We start from the raw sequence: 15,709 nt of genomic DNA on the forward strand, positions 1-15,709 counted from the left end.
GTTCGGGGACGGGACGTTCCTGGGAGTTAAAGATAGATTGCGGCCAGACTGGAATTTGAGGCTGAAAAGACGAAAGTGACGAAATACCAAAGACGTGGTTGAGGTCGAGTGGTGGTTTGTGGCTTAAGCGCGCGCGGGGGTCCAACGGATGTGAACAGACGGGCGTCGCTAAGAAAGGTGGAGGGATAGACGAAGGTGGCGGGTGCTTCTGTGTTGCACGTACCAGCGCAGCGGGTAGGTAGGGCAGGGGGTTGGCACTGGCAGGCAGAAAATGAGGTGGCGGTTGCTGACGCTGGGCGCTTCTGCTTCTGCTTCTGGCTTTATCCTGGGGGGGGGCGGGCTGCGTTGCTTGGGCAATGGAAGGTGACGATGGTCGCTGAGGTATCTCGCGAGCCAATCAGGCCGGCAGCGTCCAAACACCAGGCGCGAGGTCGCCTTGGATGGGTACATAGCGTCTAAGGGAACATCAGCCATGGAACTGGCCGGTCTTGAACGCCTTTCTCTCTCTTTTTTCCCTCCTCCTGCCATTCCGCGCAAAGTGCACAACTGACCGCGCCCGACTTCGGCTAACTAACCAACGGCTTTCTGTTCCCTTTTGGGCCGTCCCTCACCAAAGACCGAGTAGGACAAGCTTCTATTCGTCTGCCGCTTCGCAGTACTTACTTTCACGCGCTTCCCTTCTTTTCCTCTCTCTCCCATTTCCCGTCCTGGTCCTGTCCTGGTCACCCCCGGCCCCTCCTCTCACCTCCGTCTTCTCTCTTTCATCCTTTACGTTCGTTTTTTTTTCGGACCTTGTTGCACGTGCCGCGTCTGTGTTGTATTTGTATGTGTAATGTTCACTGCATTCTGTTGCGTAGCGCTTCTTCGACATTCCCTGGTTAGTCAGTTGTAACGAACGGCGAGTGTGTCTTTATGGCACTACAAGAAGCCGACGCTGCTGAACGTTTGACTTTGTTGAAGTGCTGAGGAAGAGGGGAATCTTGTCATCGAAACATTTCTCTGTTGTTCGCCGGGGAAACCCAAACAATACAAACACCGGGACCCACCACGCAACGAACGCCCTTCTACGCCCGCCCCGACAGGCGCGCAACAGCAACAGTACCTATCGGCTTAGGAGAGGAAGGGAAGAAAAAAAAAAGGAACCCATTGTACCGCAACGACCTTACGAACCTCACCGTCGCTTCTTGCAGCATTTTTGGAATCCATTCGACCGACGGCGTTCACTTGCTGCTACTCTCTTAATTGCTAATACCCTTCCTTCAACCAGCCGGTGCAAAACGCGCCTTGCACTCAATCCATCCGTCTTCTTCCCTTGTTGCTCCCAGCCTCAGGCTCCTCGCGACAACCCACCTCGAAATTCACCGACGCAACTTTTCGTGCGCTGCACAGATTGTCATACCCAAGCTCCGAAGAGCTCGACCGACGCCTCTCGAGGTCCTCCAATTCTCGCAACTGCACTCCGAGTGCCCTCGCCGACCAGGGCTAGGCTCCGCGACTCCCCAGCCTTCCCACCGCCACAACCCCAACGCGAGATCCCATGGCCACAAACTGTCCTCGACGTTAACACCCCTCCGTCCACCAGCCCTGCCTCTCTCCGCCACGTCTTCAATATGGCGCCTACGAGTGCCGCCATCACAGGGTTGCTCCGCCAGGTCGTCTACTACCATATCGACAACAATGCCTACGAGAGTGCCCTCTTCTTCGCCGAGAGGCTAAGCGCCCAAGATCCCAAGTCGAGCGAGTCTGCACACCTCTTGTCACTCTGTCACCTCCGTCTCGGCGACCACAGGACCGCCTTCGAAATCAGCAGGCCATCCGCCTCCCGGGGGTCCAATCTCGGCGCCGCCTGGGTTTTTGCACACGCGTGTATGAAGATGGAACGATACAAGGATGGCATTAACGCCCTGGAAAAGGCGCGGGAGAAGTGGGCTGGCAAGATGAACTTGGGCAAACACACCACCTCGACTCGTTCATTATATCCTGACGAGGCTGCTGTTCTTTGTCTGCTCGGCAAGCTTTACCGGGCCTACGATGACAAGCGGAGAGCCATTGAGTGTTTCGAGAACGCAGTGAGGGTAAACCCTTTCATGTGGGACGCCTTCCAGGCCCTCTGCGATATGGGTGTGAAGCTGCGCGTACCCAACATTTTCCAGGTCACCGACCCTCTCGTCCACTCGTTCGAATCAGAGGTCGCGACAACGTCATATGAGTCCAAGGACGGCACGGCCAACTCTTTTGAGCCCAAGAGGCCCTCGGCGCGCCCTGCAATGGACTCGTCCGACCCCTTCAACCTCCATCGTTCCTCCACCTACCAGGACATGCCCTACAGCGCTAATATGTTTTCTGCCGAGGCTGAAGAGAACGACTTCATGTCCAAGATCACTGCCGCAAGGTCAAGGTTGGCACCGCCTGCCACGAGCAATGGGGACCTAGATCTCTTGGAAACCCCCACGGGGCCGGTATCCATGCCCGAAGTGCCGACCGTGCGCTCGACACTAGGCGCCGCCGAACCACCACAAGCACCGCCACGCAGGACGAGGACGGCTCAGGCCGTTGACCCCGGCTTCCTTGAAGCTCCGCCGAAGATGAGCTACAAGCTGGGCGGCGCTAAGAGAAGCACCAGAAGTCAGGATAAAGAGCAACAACAGTCCGTGGAGCTGCATTCCGACACAGGCACTGGCACTGGAACCCTACGATCGACAGTGGCGCCTACAGAACGGAAAAGGACGGTGTCCGGGCATCCTGTTTCCCGTCAACTTTCGGAAGAAGCGAGTGCGCCCACCCAACGGAGAAGCGCGAGGCTCAACATGTTTAACAAGCCCTCGATCATGAAGTCCAACTCGGGCGCCGCTACCATCGGCGCCACTGCTGGTCGCGAGCTGAAGAAGGCTAGACCCCAGATTTCTCGAATAATGCGTCCTGGTTCCAGTGGCTCCAGCGTCGGGAGAGTTGTGAGCGGCAACCGCAAGCCCGTCGAAGACAACGGTATGGATGTCGACCATGCCGAAAGTGCCCGAGTGAGGGACTCTCACGCTGTACAGCACGCAGCGCCGAAAACCGCTCCTCCTGAGCCAGACCACGCCAGAATCGAGGAGGCTCTAAGATGGGTGATGGAGCTGATGAAGAAGTTCGCATCTGGTTATTACTCGTTCAAGGCGTTCCGCTGCCAGGAGGCGCTGCAAACGTATGCCTCGCTGCCGAGGAGCCAGCAAGATACGCCCTGGGTTCTAGCACAGATGGGACGGGCGCATCACGAACAAGCCGCCTACCAGGACGCTGAGAAATACTTCAGAAAATTACGCGTGCTGGCACCCACCCGGATGGAGGACATGGAGATATACTCGACCATCCTGTGGCACCTCAAGCGCGAGACAGATCTCTCCTTCCTCGCCCATGAGCTCGTGGACGCCGACTGGACGTCACCACAAGCATGGTGTGCCCTGGGTAACGCCTGGTCTCTGGCACGAGAGCACGAACTGGCACTACGCTGCTTCAAGCGCGCGACGCAGCTCAACCCCAAGTTCGCATACGCCTTTACTCTGCAAGGCCACGAGCATGTCGCAAATGAAGAATACGAAAAGGCTCTTGGCGCCTTCCGCAAGGCTGTCGCGGCCGACCGGCGACACTACAACGCTTACTATGGCATAGGCCAGGTCTTTGAGAAGCTCGGCAACCACGAAAAGGCATACGTGCATTTCCATACGGCCTCCGACATTAACCCGAACAATGCCATTCTCATTTGCCGCATTGGAGTCATCCTCGAGGGGCAGAAGCAGATGATGGCCGCATTGCAGTTCTACAGCAAGGCCACAGACTTGGCGCCTCGGGCGACCGTTGTTCGTTACAAGAAGGCGCGCGCCTTGATGAGTCTTGGCAAGATTGATCTTGCAGAGAAGGAGCTGCTTATCTTGAAGGACACGGCCCCCAACGAGGCCATGGTGCACTTCCTTCTGGGCAAGTTGTACAGAAACATTAACGAGAAGCAAATGGCGGTGCGCGCCTTCAGCAATGCGCTCGCTCTGGACCCAAAGGTAAGAGATATTGTAAGGTACGGGGTGAGCTGTTCGGCTAACACCTTGTGCAGGCCAGCCAGTCGATCAAGGACGCCATTGAGACCCTCGAAGATGATATGGGCATAGAAGACTCCATGATGACGTAGCGCGACAATGGCAAGGGCGCGACGGCTGCTTGATGCCATTGTCGCTTGCAGGGGATGGCACTTGCATTTTCTGGGGATGTTGTGAGAAATCAAGACGAGTCCGGTAACGTACGACGAGACGAAAGCAAGTTTGTCAGGCTCGGTTTTGGGCATGGCAAAGCACCACGATGGCACGGATTCACGTTTGTTGGCATGCTGCATGGCATCGGCGTTTAGGAAAGCAAATCAGGGGAAGAATATTGGCTTGGGAAGGGCCCGAAGGTCGGCCTTATTGTATGTTAGCGTCCTACTCGGCGCCACAGCAGTGATTACGGTGAATAGCTTGTTATGAAGAGCAATGCATCGCCCAACCTTGCCGGCTTTCCACTGACGATTAAGACGGGACATGATGCAGCATAAACGAAATCACGAGTGGGCAGAGCTGCTCACTGACGCCCCCGCCCAGCTGACAGACATCCATAGGCACATGTGTCGACAAGGGCCTCTTGTCCCTCGTCAACGGAAGCCGACAAGTCAACTCGTCTTCGTTAGGTCAAAATGTTTGTGGGCATGTTCAGGGCCAACAGGCTCCAGCAGTGGGCTTCGGGTCTGGATCTTTCTCATGACCCTCCCTACCCAAGAGACATCTTTACTTCACGAGGCGATGATGCCGTCATCCTCATTTTGAGTCAGATGGAGTCGAATGGAAATCCTGAACGTGCCACGTGGACTTGGTTCGGATCATAATCCTGGATAGTGAATTAAGGCCATCAACGCCGCCATCGGCTAGACTTAGAGATAATCAGCCTTGTCTCTACCCACAGATGGGATGAAGGTAGATGGTCTGAATATGGGAAAATGGTCTCCAGAACCGTAACGCGAACCGGCAGACGGAAGGTGATCTGTGGGACCGGCGCCCTCTCTTGGCTTTTAGCCCTTTGCATGAACTCCCGCCAGCGGGGGATGAATTGAGCCAGCCAATCAAAATTCGGGCTGTCGTCCTACGGGAGGGCGGGACGGGCACTTACCTGACGCGTGACAGGAAAAAGAGACCGTGGATGGTGTACATAGGTACTCCGTACCGTGTTGGAGGGAGAGCTCGGGCCAGTCAGAATTGTCCTGCTTTGGGGCAGCTGGGCAGTCAACACACACCCATGCTTGAAAATGGCTCTTGCTAGTTGGTTAAATGGGTGCTTTTCCTTGGCTGCCCCTAGAAAATACAAAGCCGCGCACGTACCACCCTCACCCAGTCGGAGTTCACAACACAGAAAGCGCGCTTGCCCACACTCCAGAAGAGCACATTGCGAGAGGAAAGTGACTTGCCAAAAACCGTCAGAAAAAATAGGGGCCTTCCCGTTTCGCTATTTTTGAGAAATCGATGCACTCGCCAGATCGGGACTAGCGTACTGATCTGACCTTCTACGGCGCACCACACAATCAGTAACAGTCCCCCCGGACTTGCAACACCGCCTTATTTATTTCTCCCCCTCTTGCTCTCCTTCTCTTCCCCATTCCCACTCTTCCCTTTTACTACACCCAAGCAAACGTATCCATCACCACTTTCAACCACAACCAACGTCATCAACGACGCGACTATTCCATCCACTTAGAAAACATCCACTTCAAACAACCTCACAATGACTGGACGTAAGTACTCAAGAGTTCATTATTTTTCAAGATGCTTTCGCATTTCTGGACCGTGGCGTCGACCCCGCGGTTTAATAGGCGGGGGCCCGTCGGCATGCGTCTTAGGAGCGCGTCTTGCCCAGACGCGATTCTTGAACCCCGCGTTCCTTGTTCACATCGTATCATCGCGACACCTTGACAACATCTTTCGGTTCCATCATTCTAACATCTCACAGGCGGCAAGGGCGGCAAGGGCCTCGGCAAGGGCGGCGCTAAGCGTCACCGCAAGATTTTGCGTGACAACATCCAGGGTATTACCAAGCCCGCTATTCGCCGTCTCGCTCGTCGTGGTGGTGTCAAGCGTATCTCTGCCAGTAAGTTTTCTAATAGCACACTGTCCCCAATGTCAACAAAGTACTAACTTGACTCCTCTCAGTGATCTACGAGGAGACCCGTGGTGTCCTCAAGTCCTTCCTCGAGGGTGTTATTCGTGACGCCGTCACCTACACTGAGCACGCCAAGCGCAAGACCGTCACCTCTCTGGATGTTGTCTACGCACTCAAGCGCCAGGGCCGCACCCTTTACGGTTTCGGTGGTTAAGCGAGTCGCATGCTCGCTTTCAACACCATCGCTGGTTTTTGTCTTCTAACGGTTTGGATTCCATGGCGCCGTGGTATCCAGGCTGCTGATAGTCAAAACTGTGGTGGATGATGGTTCATTGGTCTTTTCTCTCAACCGGTAATGGGAATACGGATACAATCACGTTGGTTTACGGCGTTGGGGATCACGAGACTTGGGGAATGATAGTACTCTAGGCGTCTTACAGGCAGACGCTTGCAATGGAAACACCAAAATGGTGACTTGAACATATCAACTTGAATGACAAAGCAACCTGTTTGAGTCGTGACACGTCTTCTGTTGAATGGGCATGAAAGGCAACTCTGGGATTGGCGAGGTGAACGTCACCAATTCGCAAATTCAGCCCGCTTTCATCACAAGTACTTCCTTCCGGCCGCCGCCACTCGTGACCGGAATACGGGGCTCTTGATCTCCATGTTTACCCTGTAAAACGGGCTCATAATAGCCTTAACCCAGTTCTCATATACCTCCTGGAAGAAATTCTTGATGGCCTCCTCGGTCGCGGGGCTCGTGGGATTGGCGCCGATGGCCGTCGACGACCGCGACGACGCTGTGCTCGACGGCGCCGAGGGCTGGTGCAGAAGCAGGAACTTGATGTTGCCGGCCGTGACAAAACACGAGACGTAGTTGTTGAAGAACTTATCCACGATCTTGAGGTACCTGTACGTGGAATGCCATCTCGCGCATTAGCATGTGTACTCGGGCGCAAAGGATTGACCCCTCCCCATCAGGTCTTGTCAGAGTGCGATGGAAGTCGTTGCGAGCAGAAGCGACGCAGACATATGACAATAGGAAGGGGAGGGGGGCTGTGGGAAGGGAGTGAATTACATTTGCCCCTGCGCCCACTGCACCTCCTCGACGATGTCCAGGCTACTATGCAGGATGAACTGATTCAGGTGACGGATCTGCTCGTTGAAGCGCGACTGGCCGTCGCCCCCCTGTTTGGAGGTGCCAAACTCATACTCGAAGAGAGGATTGTCCTGCGTGCCGACGATGGCGAAGTAATACGACATTGTCTTTCCTTCCTCACTCTCAACGGCGCGACATGTGTAGTGTGTGTGTGTGTGTGAGAGAGAGAGAGAGAGAGAGAGAGAGAGAGAGAGAGAGAGAGAGAAAATCGATTCGATCGGAAGAGGGAGGGACGCTTGGTCGCTGGTCGGCTGGCTGGTTTGGGAGGATGGTTGCGGCTCTTTTCAGTGTTTGACAGAACGTGGTGACACGGCGCAGATTGTAAAATGTTCGTAGGCCGTCGTAGAATAGGATATCGTATGGGGGCGGGGGTTCGATAGGTTGCGACTGAAGCTCTCGCGGGTGCGCCTCTCACCGAATTCCCGCTAGAGTGGCCAGCCAGCCAGCGACAGACAGTCAGATAGACGGACGGCGGTGCAGGTTCCGCGGGGCGGACGGGCTGCAGGTGCTGTGGAGACCTAGCTGAGAGAAGCCTCAGGGCCAGGGGGTAAGCCTGGGAAATTCTGGCGCGCACTGCTATGACCCAATGGATTGCGTGCTCCACATTTCCCGGTATGTAGCTCCAAAATTTCCCTGGGAGTCGAACGTCTGTCGACAATTGAGGATCCTAAGGCTCTTGAGCATCAGACACCCACCCCCTTCCCTCCGACGGACGAACGAAGAACAACGACTCCCTAAAGGAACGACCAAGTCTTTCCCCCTCCGAGACGGCGAGCCATCGAAAAGGACCGGCCCATCGGCCTCGATTCCTCGATCATCTCCCACCAATCTCCGGCACCGTGTCGCAAGCCATCCATCTCCTGTCCCCACGAAAGACCAGACAACCATGTTCGGAGCCTTCCGTGTGACCTCGCCCCTGTCGAGCGGCCTGCTCTGGAAGATTCCCTGGCGGCTGTCCAAGTTCCAGAAGCGGCGCCAGCGCCAGCGCCTCCGGGCCGTCGACGACGTGGTCGCGACGGTCGACGCAGCGCTCGCTAAGAAGGGCGAGACGGTCGCCGCGCTGGAGCGGTGGAAGGGGGAGATGCCGACCGAGGCGGAGATGCTGCCGCGAGACAAGTACACCATGTTTGACCGCAAGGAGAAGAAGTACCGCAAGGGCATCCACAGTAGGTTTCCTTCCCTCCCCTCTGTTTGGGGTCTCTGGATTCTTTTGGCGCTTCTGTTTTGAGAGCGGGGACGAGTCCTGGGGTTCGTGTTTTTTCCCCTTCTTTTTGCTAACGATCCGCGTGCAGAGCTGCCCAAGTGGACGAGAGTCTCGCAGAGACTGAACCCGCCAGGCTACTAAACGACACCGTTTCCGAGGGTTTCGATTGGCCATTGGTTGGAGACGGCGACATGACGGGAGGAATACGAAACGGGGATAGGAGACAGCCGGGGGCATGTTGGGGGAGGACGACCGGAGAACACCGGGACTGTGTACGAATATGTACTCTACCAGAAACTCGTACCTCTGGGGGAGAAGATATGCTCCTGTCAACAACGCCCATGGCAAGAGCACGCCATTCTAAGGCTCCGCAGAGCTCTTTGTATATTACGCATCTCTATGGGCTCAGAGGAAGCAAACTACGCTGCATTGATACACGCGTGTTCATTTTGGAAAGGAAAACAAGAAAGGGAAAGGCTACAGCAAGCTCTTCAGCATCGAAGCAGACATGGAAATGCCTTTTAAACGTGTTGTAATTGAGGGTATCGCATCCCAAAAGCCTGCCTAGGTTGTCAAAGAATCGTTTCCCACCGCACCCCAAAAAATGAAATTTTGTGTTACACGCAACCGTTTTCCTTTTTGATGTTGGCCTCTCTTGGGTTCTCTTCGTAAATGCCCCTCGGTCGCCTTTGGGGCAATTCTGTCCGTCATTCCACCGCTCAGCATTCCCAATCCGCCCTTTACTCATCGCGCCTCTTCGTAGTCGCCCATCCGGTCGTCCCGATCCCTTTGCATCTGAATCGCCCTGCCCAGACCGCCGCGTCCCTCGTCGTAGTCCTCGCGGTACTCGTCGCGCACTTGGCCTCCGCTCTTGCCGCGGCCGTACTGCCGCCCCTCCTCAAAACCGGGGTCGAGGTCGGTACGGATGACGCGCTCGTCGAGCTTGGTGCCGCCAATGTACTTCATGCAGTCGAGGGCGTCCTGATGGGTGTAGTACTCGACAAAGCAAAAGCCGCAGGGAGTCTTGTTGAAGCGGTCGAGGCCCATGACGAGACGCTTGATCTCGCCACACTTGGAGAAAAGCTCGTACACCTGCTCCTCAGTGGTGTAGAACGAGAGGTTGCCGACATAGAGTGTCGTAGCGTTCGCGAGGGGGTCCTCGGGAAGGGGCTCATTCTTGGAGGCAGCCTCGTCTTCGGCGTCGCGGGCGTCGCGGTGGTCGGGTCTTCTGCGCTTGTTCTGGGAGCCCTAGGGGTTAGCACTCTGACGATGTACTCTGGAAGGTGGTGGGCATGGGAAGCTGCGAAGCCGTCCGGAAGCTTAGGTGGTACCTTGTTGTGGTAGTATGCGCTCGGCCTGTCGAGGCGCTCGACTGTGTTTCTGTGGCGGACCTGCATCTTGGGAGGCTCTTGGAGGATGCGAGGAATTGTGGTCACACGTCAATTGGGTGGTGGTGGGTGGTGTAAGTGGACAGCAGATGAAGGTCTGTACGATGAGGCAGCGACTGCCGTAATGTCGATAGTCGCTAGATCGGTACCCAGGTACCTCAGGCAGTCGCAGCTTGCGGTAGCTCGGTGGGCTGCGCACGGACATATTCCGTATGCCATCTCCTGTGAAGCTTTGAGATGGGGTTGGTTTGATTTCACTTTTCAAAGGCCCTTGGGCGACAGCACCAGGCTTGAGTCTCGCAATGAGCTTCCTCATAATCATAGCATTTTATCGCATGATTTCAAATATTAGAACATACATCCCACGAGCAAATCATTGTGAAGCCACCTCTATTTCGGGGGCCTCTTGGTGCACCTTAGACACGGATTAAGGGAGGGGGTGTTTCGCCAAAACATCGAGGTCCCTCGGTCTTTTTTCCATCCTGCTTTGCAATTGGGTTTCAATTGAAATGTCTTCGAAATGGTATTGTAGGGTACTTTCCTTCCTTTCTTTAATCTCAGTCTTATCTGCTTTCTGCTACTGGCCAGGCCGAATGATTATCTTGCCGCCCCTCGAATGCAAGTCAGCCGGTCACTAGTAGACCGCCAAGTAAGGAAAGTACAGGCCAGTACGGAGTGTTATTTCAAGTGAAGGGAAGATGCTCTGCTATCGTGGACAGTTTACTTGCAAGGAAGTGTGATGTTTGCAACACCCTTGAGTGCCTATGGTAACTTCTCCCGCCGGTATTCGATCTCTGTAACGGGTCTGGTCGGGAGACATCTTATCATAAAACAGTATGAATGGAGCATAGATACCGGGGACTATTTTTTACAGGATAAAAAAAACCGCTTTGACTCCGACGACCAGCCTGAGACGAGTCAGCCAGCAGACGTACAACGGTGGTCCTCAGCGCCATCAACGAGAGCAACACACGGGAAAGCAGGCCCATCAATAGAACGGAACATCCAAACCCGTTCGTTTTGCGCTGGATTTGCACCTCGTATGTCAAACCCAGATACTCTTTAAACGTCGTTGAGATATTGATGATGGACCAGTCCCGGCTTCCAGGCTTTCAGGCTGCCGGCACAGGTAACTTACACACTTGCCCGACTGCTCTGATTGGTGCACCGTCGGGAAGCTCGAGGTGGGTCTCGGTGTGGCTGGCTGCCAGCAGCAACCGCGTTTTTAGACCGGAAACAATTCTAGCATCATCTCACTTTTGGCCATTGCCTCGAAGGAAAAAAATCAACGAATAACCCTCGAGCTCGATTGTAACAGCTGAACACTTCTGAAGCTTCGAAAACGGGCAAAGAATTCCCGACATCATAAACTCCAGGCCAGACAGGGACGCAATGCCCAAGGTCAAAAGCTACTCAGCTCCGTGGCTGTCCCATGGCCCCGGCCGTAGCTTGTTCGCGCCCTCGAACGATGCTGCCTCCAAAGCGATGAGCGCACCATCGCCCTACGCGTCCAAGAAGAAGAAGACACCCGGGCCGAGACGGACCATTGCGAGACGAGGCACCGAGGTGTTTATTGCCGTTGGCAAGGAGTTACGATGGGGCGACTTGGCATACCTGAAAGAAAAGTGGTCAACGAAGCATGCGCACCGTCGCATGGGCAGCCGCGTCAAGCGGGAAGACTCGTCAGATGGCTTCGACGACGAAATGATCCCCTCTACGGAGGAGGCAACTACGGCTCAGGGCTACCGGGTATTCGTCGTATCGTTCAGGAGTCGTGTAGATGGAGGCCACTAACCGTTTTCGCAGACAATCAAAACCCCTGTCGCGGACGACATTCGCCAGCTCGTCATCTCCCCAAACTCGGACTACCTTGCGATTTTGACGACGCATACCGTCCACATTTGCGTGGTTCCTGACTCTTCGCATCTCACGGCCGAGGACACCGGGCCACTGCGACCCAAGATCTGGACACTGGGACCAACAACCCACGTCACTTCGCGATCATCGGTTGCCTCGGCTGTCTGGCATCCTCTCGGCGTCAAGGGCTCTTGCTTGGTCACCATCACGACGGATGCCCTTGTGCGCGTATGGGAGCTGTCTCTGACGGACCGGTGGTCGTTTGACTCCCCCACGTTGTCAATCGACCTCAAGAAACTGGTGGATGGCACAACACTGGACCAAGACTTCACGGCATCGACAGCTGCCACGAACGCTAGCTTTTCGCAATATTCTCTGGAGATGCAGGTCGCCTCGGCGTGTTTTGCGGGCCGAGGCTCAGGCGGATGGAGTCCCATGACTCTCTGGGTCGCCATGAGAGAAGGCGACGTCTATGCACTGAGCCCTCTGCTGCCCCAAAAGTGGGCGCCGCCTCCAACCCTGATTCCGTCCCTGTCTGTTTCCATCGTCTCCAAGGTGGCTGCCTTGGAAGACGACCCCGCCGTGTCTGAGAAGGATAAGCTCCTCGCTCAGCAGCAACTCGAGTGGATGGGCGATCTCGATTCCCAAGAGCCTCAGATACTCGACACAGCGCCGGGCGAGGAGACGGTCGAAGTGTACACACGCCCCCTTCGGCCGGGAGTCGTCCCAAGGCTCCAAGGACCGTTCGAGTTTGACGCCGATCCCGAAAGCGAGGACGCCGGTGATGGACTGCTGACGGACATCATGATTGTCGGCAAGAAGGTCGACACGGACGACCTGATGATGGGTGAGGACGAAGACCTTGAATTCGACGACGGTGATCATGAGGGCCTTTCGCTATCCATCATCTGCCTGCTGTCCACTACCGGCCAGGTCCGCGTTTACCTGGATTTGGAGGGTGTCGAAGCACAGTGGCTCCCGCCCCGAAACAAATCCAAGCTTGGACGTCTCATGTCGGCCGCCGACCCGCCGTCTTTGTTGACGTTCCAGTGCATCGACACCATGTCTGGGCCTGAAATGAGCAACGACGCATGGCCGACTTTTTCGTCGGATGTCATGTCACGCTACTCACTTTTCGTCACATCTTACGTTGGCATCACCTTCCTCTCGCTTTCCCCTTGGGTCTTCCGCCTTGAGGGCGAGCTCTCGGGCGAGTCGGAGGCTGGCTCTGACTTCCGTCTCGGTCTCCTCGCCAATGGGCAGAACTCTATCCGCGAAAGACTGTACACACATTCTTCGGGCGATGTCAACATGCCGCTCGCCGCCGCCGCGGCGATCCGCGACCCGGATTTGGGATACTTCCTCCTTTCGGCGACCCCGTACGAACCGATCGCCTTGACGTTCGACACGCCCGAGGACGACTTCTCGCCCATCCGACACGAGACGCCCTACGAGGAGAAACCTGCCACCATGGAGCCCCTGGACTTTTACGAGCCTCGTCCAGCTTTCCAGCCGTCGCACGTTTTTGAGCAGCAGTCAGACCTCCCGGAGCTGATCAACAGGCTCCGCAGCTCCCGCCATAAGACCATTCTGAATCAGGAAATTCGGCTGTCACCGGTCACGCTCCAGATTCTCACAGACGCCCACCGCATACTGGGAGAGGACACTTACCGCCTTGGTACGGCCGTGGCAGAAATATTCCGCCGCTGCGCCACCCTTCAAGAGGAGCTGAGGGAGCAGATCAAGAAGGCCAACGAAGTCAAGGAGAAGATCGATAAGATCGCGGGCAACGACAAGGACGGTGAGGGGGAAAGCGACGATGTCCGATTCGAGAGGCGGATTTCCGAGGCGCAGGAGCGGCAACGGCGGCTCAACAAGAGGTTGGAAGGCGTGCGCAAGTACGTCGGCAAGGCTGCAACCAGGGAACTCAGCGCCAAGGAAAAGGCTTTCGTCGAGGAGGTCAAGAGCATGGAGGCCAGCGTGCTAGGATCGTTGACGGAGGACGGGCCGGGAGCAAGGCAACAGAAGCAGCTAAAGAAACGTTTGGAGGACGTGCAAAGACTACGGGACGAATTGGTGGGAGAGGTGGAACGGATACAGAAACAAAGTGAGGGCGGCCAGGACGGCAGGGATTCGCCGTCGTCGACGGTATCGGATCTCAAGATCCCAACAGAGATCCGCAAGGCCAAGTTGCAGCAGGTCATGTCTCTCCTCTCGCGCGAGACGGCCCTGGTCGAGGCTGTAAGCTCGCGACTGGAGCGACTCCAGACGTAGCGCAGCAGCATGGGTTCTTTTTGTGCGTGGCAGATTGGTGGGGGTTTGGACGACAGGATACCATGTGATTTGTTGAATTTAGCCTCAGTCTCACAGTTGGTGCCCAAGAGCGGACGTGACTGGAGTTCGTCACATCGACAGCCGAGCAATGGAACGACGACGGAGCAAACGCCTGTCAAGGTTCAGATGTCCACTCGGCTTGAGAGCAGGCACAGGGAGGGCAGCAACATGAGAAGAACGGAGAAGCACGCACGATTGTTTCGGATACTGAGCGTACGCAACCGTCCCCATGACTTGGTTTGATGTTGGATCGAGGCGACGAGAGCATCTGGTTCGGGCAACGTACAGCTCGCAACTATGTTGGTCCTACTCTGCTAGTACTACGGCCCGGGACAGGGTCGACAAACCAACGGTCCACAACAGCCTCGAAGTATGACGAGGTTGAAGCGTATTTTTTCTTCTTCCTTCACGATGTGGATTATCCAGATGGCTACTCAATGAGGCAGGCCATAGGATCGGTGTGATTGTGTAAGCAGTGTAGCCAAGATTCAGGCCGGATCTTCACTACTAGGAGCCAATCAACCCACCCATTGACGCCACCAGCCTCACTTCCTCCCTCCTTGCCTACCTATCAGATAACATGGATTGGCTGCGTCCTCAACGACTGGTGCCATGTATCAATCATCAAAGCCATGCCCAAGGAGCCCACGTATGGCCGGCGTTTTGCTTTAACGATGAGAGGAGCTGCCGAGTGCCAACTGACTGAGAGATGCAGGACAATGGGCGCCTCATGTCACCGGAAAACAGGTTACGGGGTCCCACGACTACGTCTCGGTGAGCTTCGGGCATGGTGGTCTCCAGTCGCACCCGACGGTCGAGCCCGTCACGGCCACGGCCGTCTGATGTGTTCTGCTCTGCTCTGTCCTCGTGGGCGACGCTTGCGTGCGGCATTGCCTTCCCTTGCTTTGCCAGGAGTTGTCGAGAACAAGAGGAAAAAGGCATGGCAGGAAGGATGCTTCTCCCGCGTTTTCCATGCCACGCGCATGGTGCGCCGTCGACCTCTGTGCCTGTACATGACGGCATATGCAGTGGGTATACCTACATTGTGGCATTGTAGTGATTCCGTACGTACAGAGTACATTTCACTCACAGACCGCTTCATGCTGGCCCCACGAGCGACAGTCTGTTTTGCATGGTCCAATGGTTCGCGACAGGGGGTAGGACAAGGAGACGGGGCAGTCTCCCTCTCGCAACACCGCCTTAATCAGACGAAGCCGAAAGACATCGGGGGTAGGCGTGGCAAACCAGCATCAGATGCTGTTCGGCTCATATATTCCACGCTTTCTTTTTGGTTTGTTTTCTTCCTTCCCCAGACCTTTGCCATGGTCACCTCCCGTCCTAGCATTGCAAGACCACGGTTCCCTGCCGCCCCTAATTACCTCCCTTCTGCAACGGATCATCCAAGCGTCAATCAGTCTTCTGTCTCAGGCTGACTTTTTTTTAATCTACCGGGAGACGACTTCTGGCACGCCAGACCACTTGGGGTGTTGTTGCGCAGAGGCCCAACGATGATGATGACAGGGGTGGTAGAGCTGAGGCAGCAGGGCGGGCAGAGCGAATAGACGTAGGGCAACCCAACGCCCAGATCGACCGTTGCTGTGTTTGTTGTCGGAG

At 55.8% G+C, this 15,709-nt stretch overlaps 6 protein-coding genes across 6 annotated transcripts; 4 read left to right on the plus strand and 2 right to left on the minus strand.

Moving 5' to 3' along the window:
• Positions 1 to 522: 522 nt before the first annotated feature.
• Positions 523 to 4,488, plus strand: CDEST_00495 (Putative tetratricopeptide-like helical domain superfamily). Its single transcript, XM_062916654.1, has 2 exons — positions 523 to 4,031; positions 4,085 to 4,488. Exons 1-2 carry the CDS (start codon positions 1,611 to 1,613, stop codon positions 4,157 to 4,159), a joined length of 2,496 nt encoding a protein of 831 aa, XP_062772705.1. The 5' UTR covers positions 523 to 1,610; the 3' UTR covers positions 4,160 to 4,488.
• Positions 4,489 to 5,636: 1,148 nt separating this feature from the next.
• CDEST_00496 (Putative histone H4, histone-fold, CENP-T/Histone H4, histone) lies at positions 5,637 to 6,630 on the plus strand. Its single transcript, XM_062916655.1, has 3 exons — positions 5,637 to 5,785; positions 6,001 to 6,138; positions 6,201 to 6,630. Exons 1-3 carry the CDS (start codon positions 5,776 to 5,778, stop codon positions 6,362 to 6,364), a joined length of 312 nt encoding a protein of 103 aa, XP_062772706.1. The 5' UTR covers positions 5,637 to 5,775; the 3' UTR covers positions 6,365 to 6,630.
• Position 6,631: 1 nt separating this feature from the next.
• On the minus strand, positions 6,632 to 7,788 carry CDEST_00497 (Putative trafficking protein particle complex subunit 2). The gene is made up of 2 exons (XM_062916656.1): positions 7,232 to 7,788; positions 6,632 to 7,063 (listed from the first exon to the last, which is right to left on the minus strand). Exons 1-2 carry the CDS (start codon positions 7,414 to 7,416, stop codon positions 6,757 to 6,759), a joined length of 492 nt encoding a protein of 163 aa, XP_062772707.1. The 5' UTR covers positions 7,417 to 7,788; the 3' UTR covers positions 6,632 to 6,756.
• A 410-nt stretch (positions 7,789 to 8,198) lies between these two features.
• CDEST_00498 (Putative large ribosomal subunit protein mL60) lies at positions 8,199 to 8,657 on the plus strand (the record flags this gene model as incomplete). The annotated part of the gene is made up of 2 exons (XM_062916657.1): positions 8,199 to 8,478; positions 8,605 to 8,657. 2 exons carry the CDS (start codon positions 8,199 to 8,201, stop codon positions 8,655 to 8,657), a joined length of 333 nt encoding a protein of 110 aa, XP_062772708.1.
• A 311-nt stretch (positions 8,658 to 8,968) lies between these two features.
• On the minus strand, positions 8,969 to 10,037 carry CDEST_00499 (Putative nuclear cap-binding protein subunit 2). Its single transcript, XM_062916658.1, has 2 exons — positions 9,848 to 10,037; positions 8,969 to 9,755 (listed from the first exon to the last, which is right to left on the minus strand). Exons 1-2 carry the CDS (start codon positions 9,911 to 9,913, stop codon positions 9,261 to 9,263), a joined length of 561 nt encoding a protein of 186 aa, XP_062772709.1. The 5' UTR covers positions 9,914 to 10,037; the 3' UTR covers positions 8,969 to 9,260.
• Positions 10,038 to 10,748: 711 nt separating this feature from the next.
• On the plus strand, positions 10,749 to 14,990 carry CDEST_00500 (Putative nucleoporin NUP88/NUP82). The gene is made up of 3 exons (XM_062916659.1): positions 10,749 to 10,944; positions 11,000 to 11,653; positions 11,711 to 14,990. The coding sequence occupies exons 2-3, from the start codon at positions 11,297 to 11,299 to the stop codon at positions 14,033 to 14,035; spliced, it is 2,682 nt and encodes an 893-aa protein (XP_062772710.1). The 5' UTR covers positions 10,749 to 10,944; positions 11,000 to 11,296; the 3' UTR covers positions 14,036 to 14,990.
• Positions 14,991 to 15,709: the final 719 nt, after the last annotated feature.

This window comes from Colletotrichum destructivum, chromosome 1, assembly GCF_034447905.1.
Source record: "Colletotrichum destructivum chromosome 1, complete sequence".
Taxonomy (NCBI): Eukaryota; Fungi; Ascomycota; class Sordariomycetes; order Glomerellales; family Glomerellaceae; genus Colletotrichum; species Colletotrichum destructivum.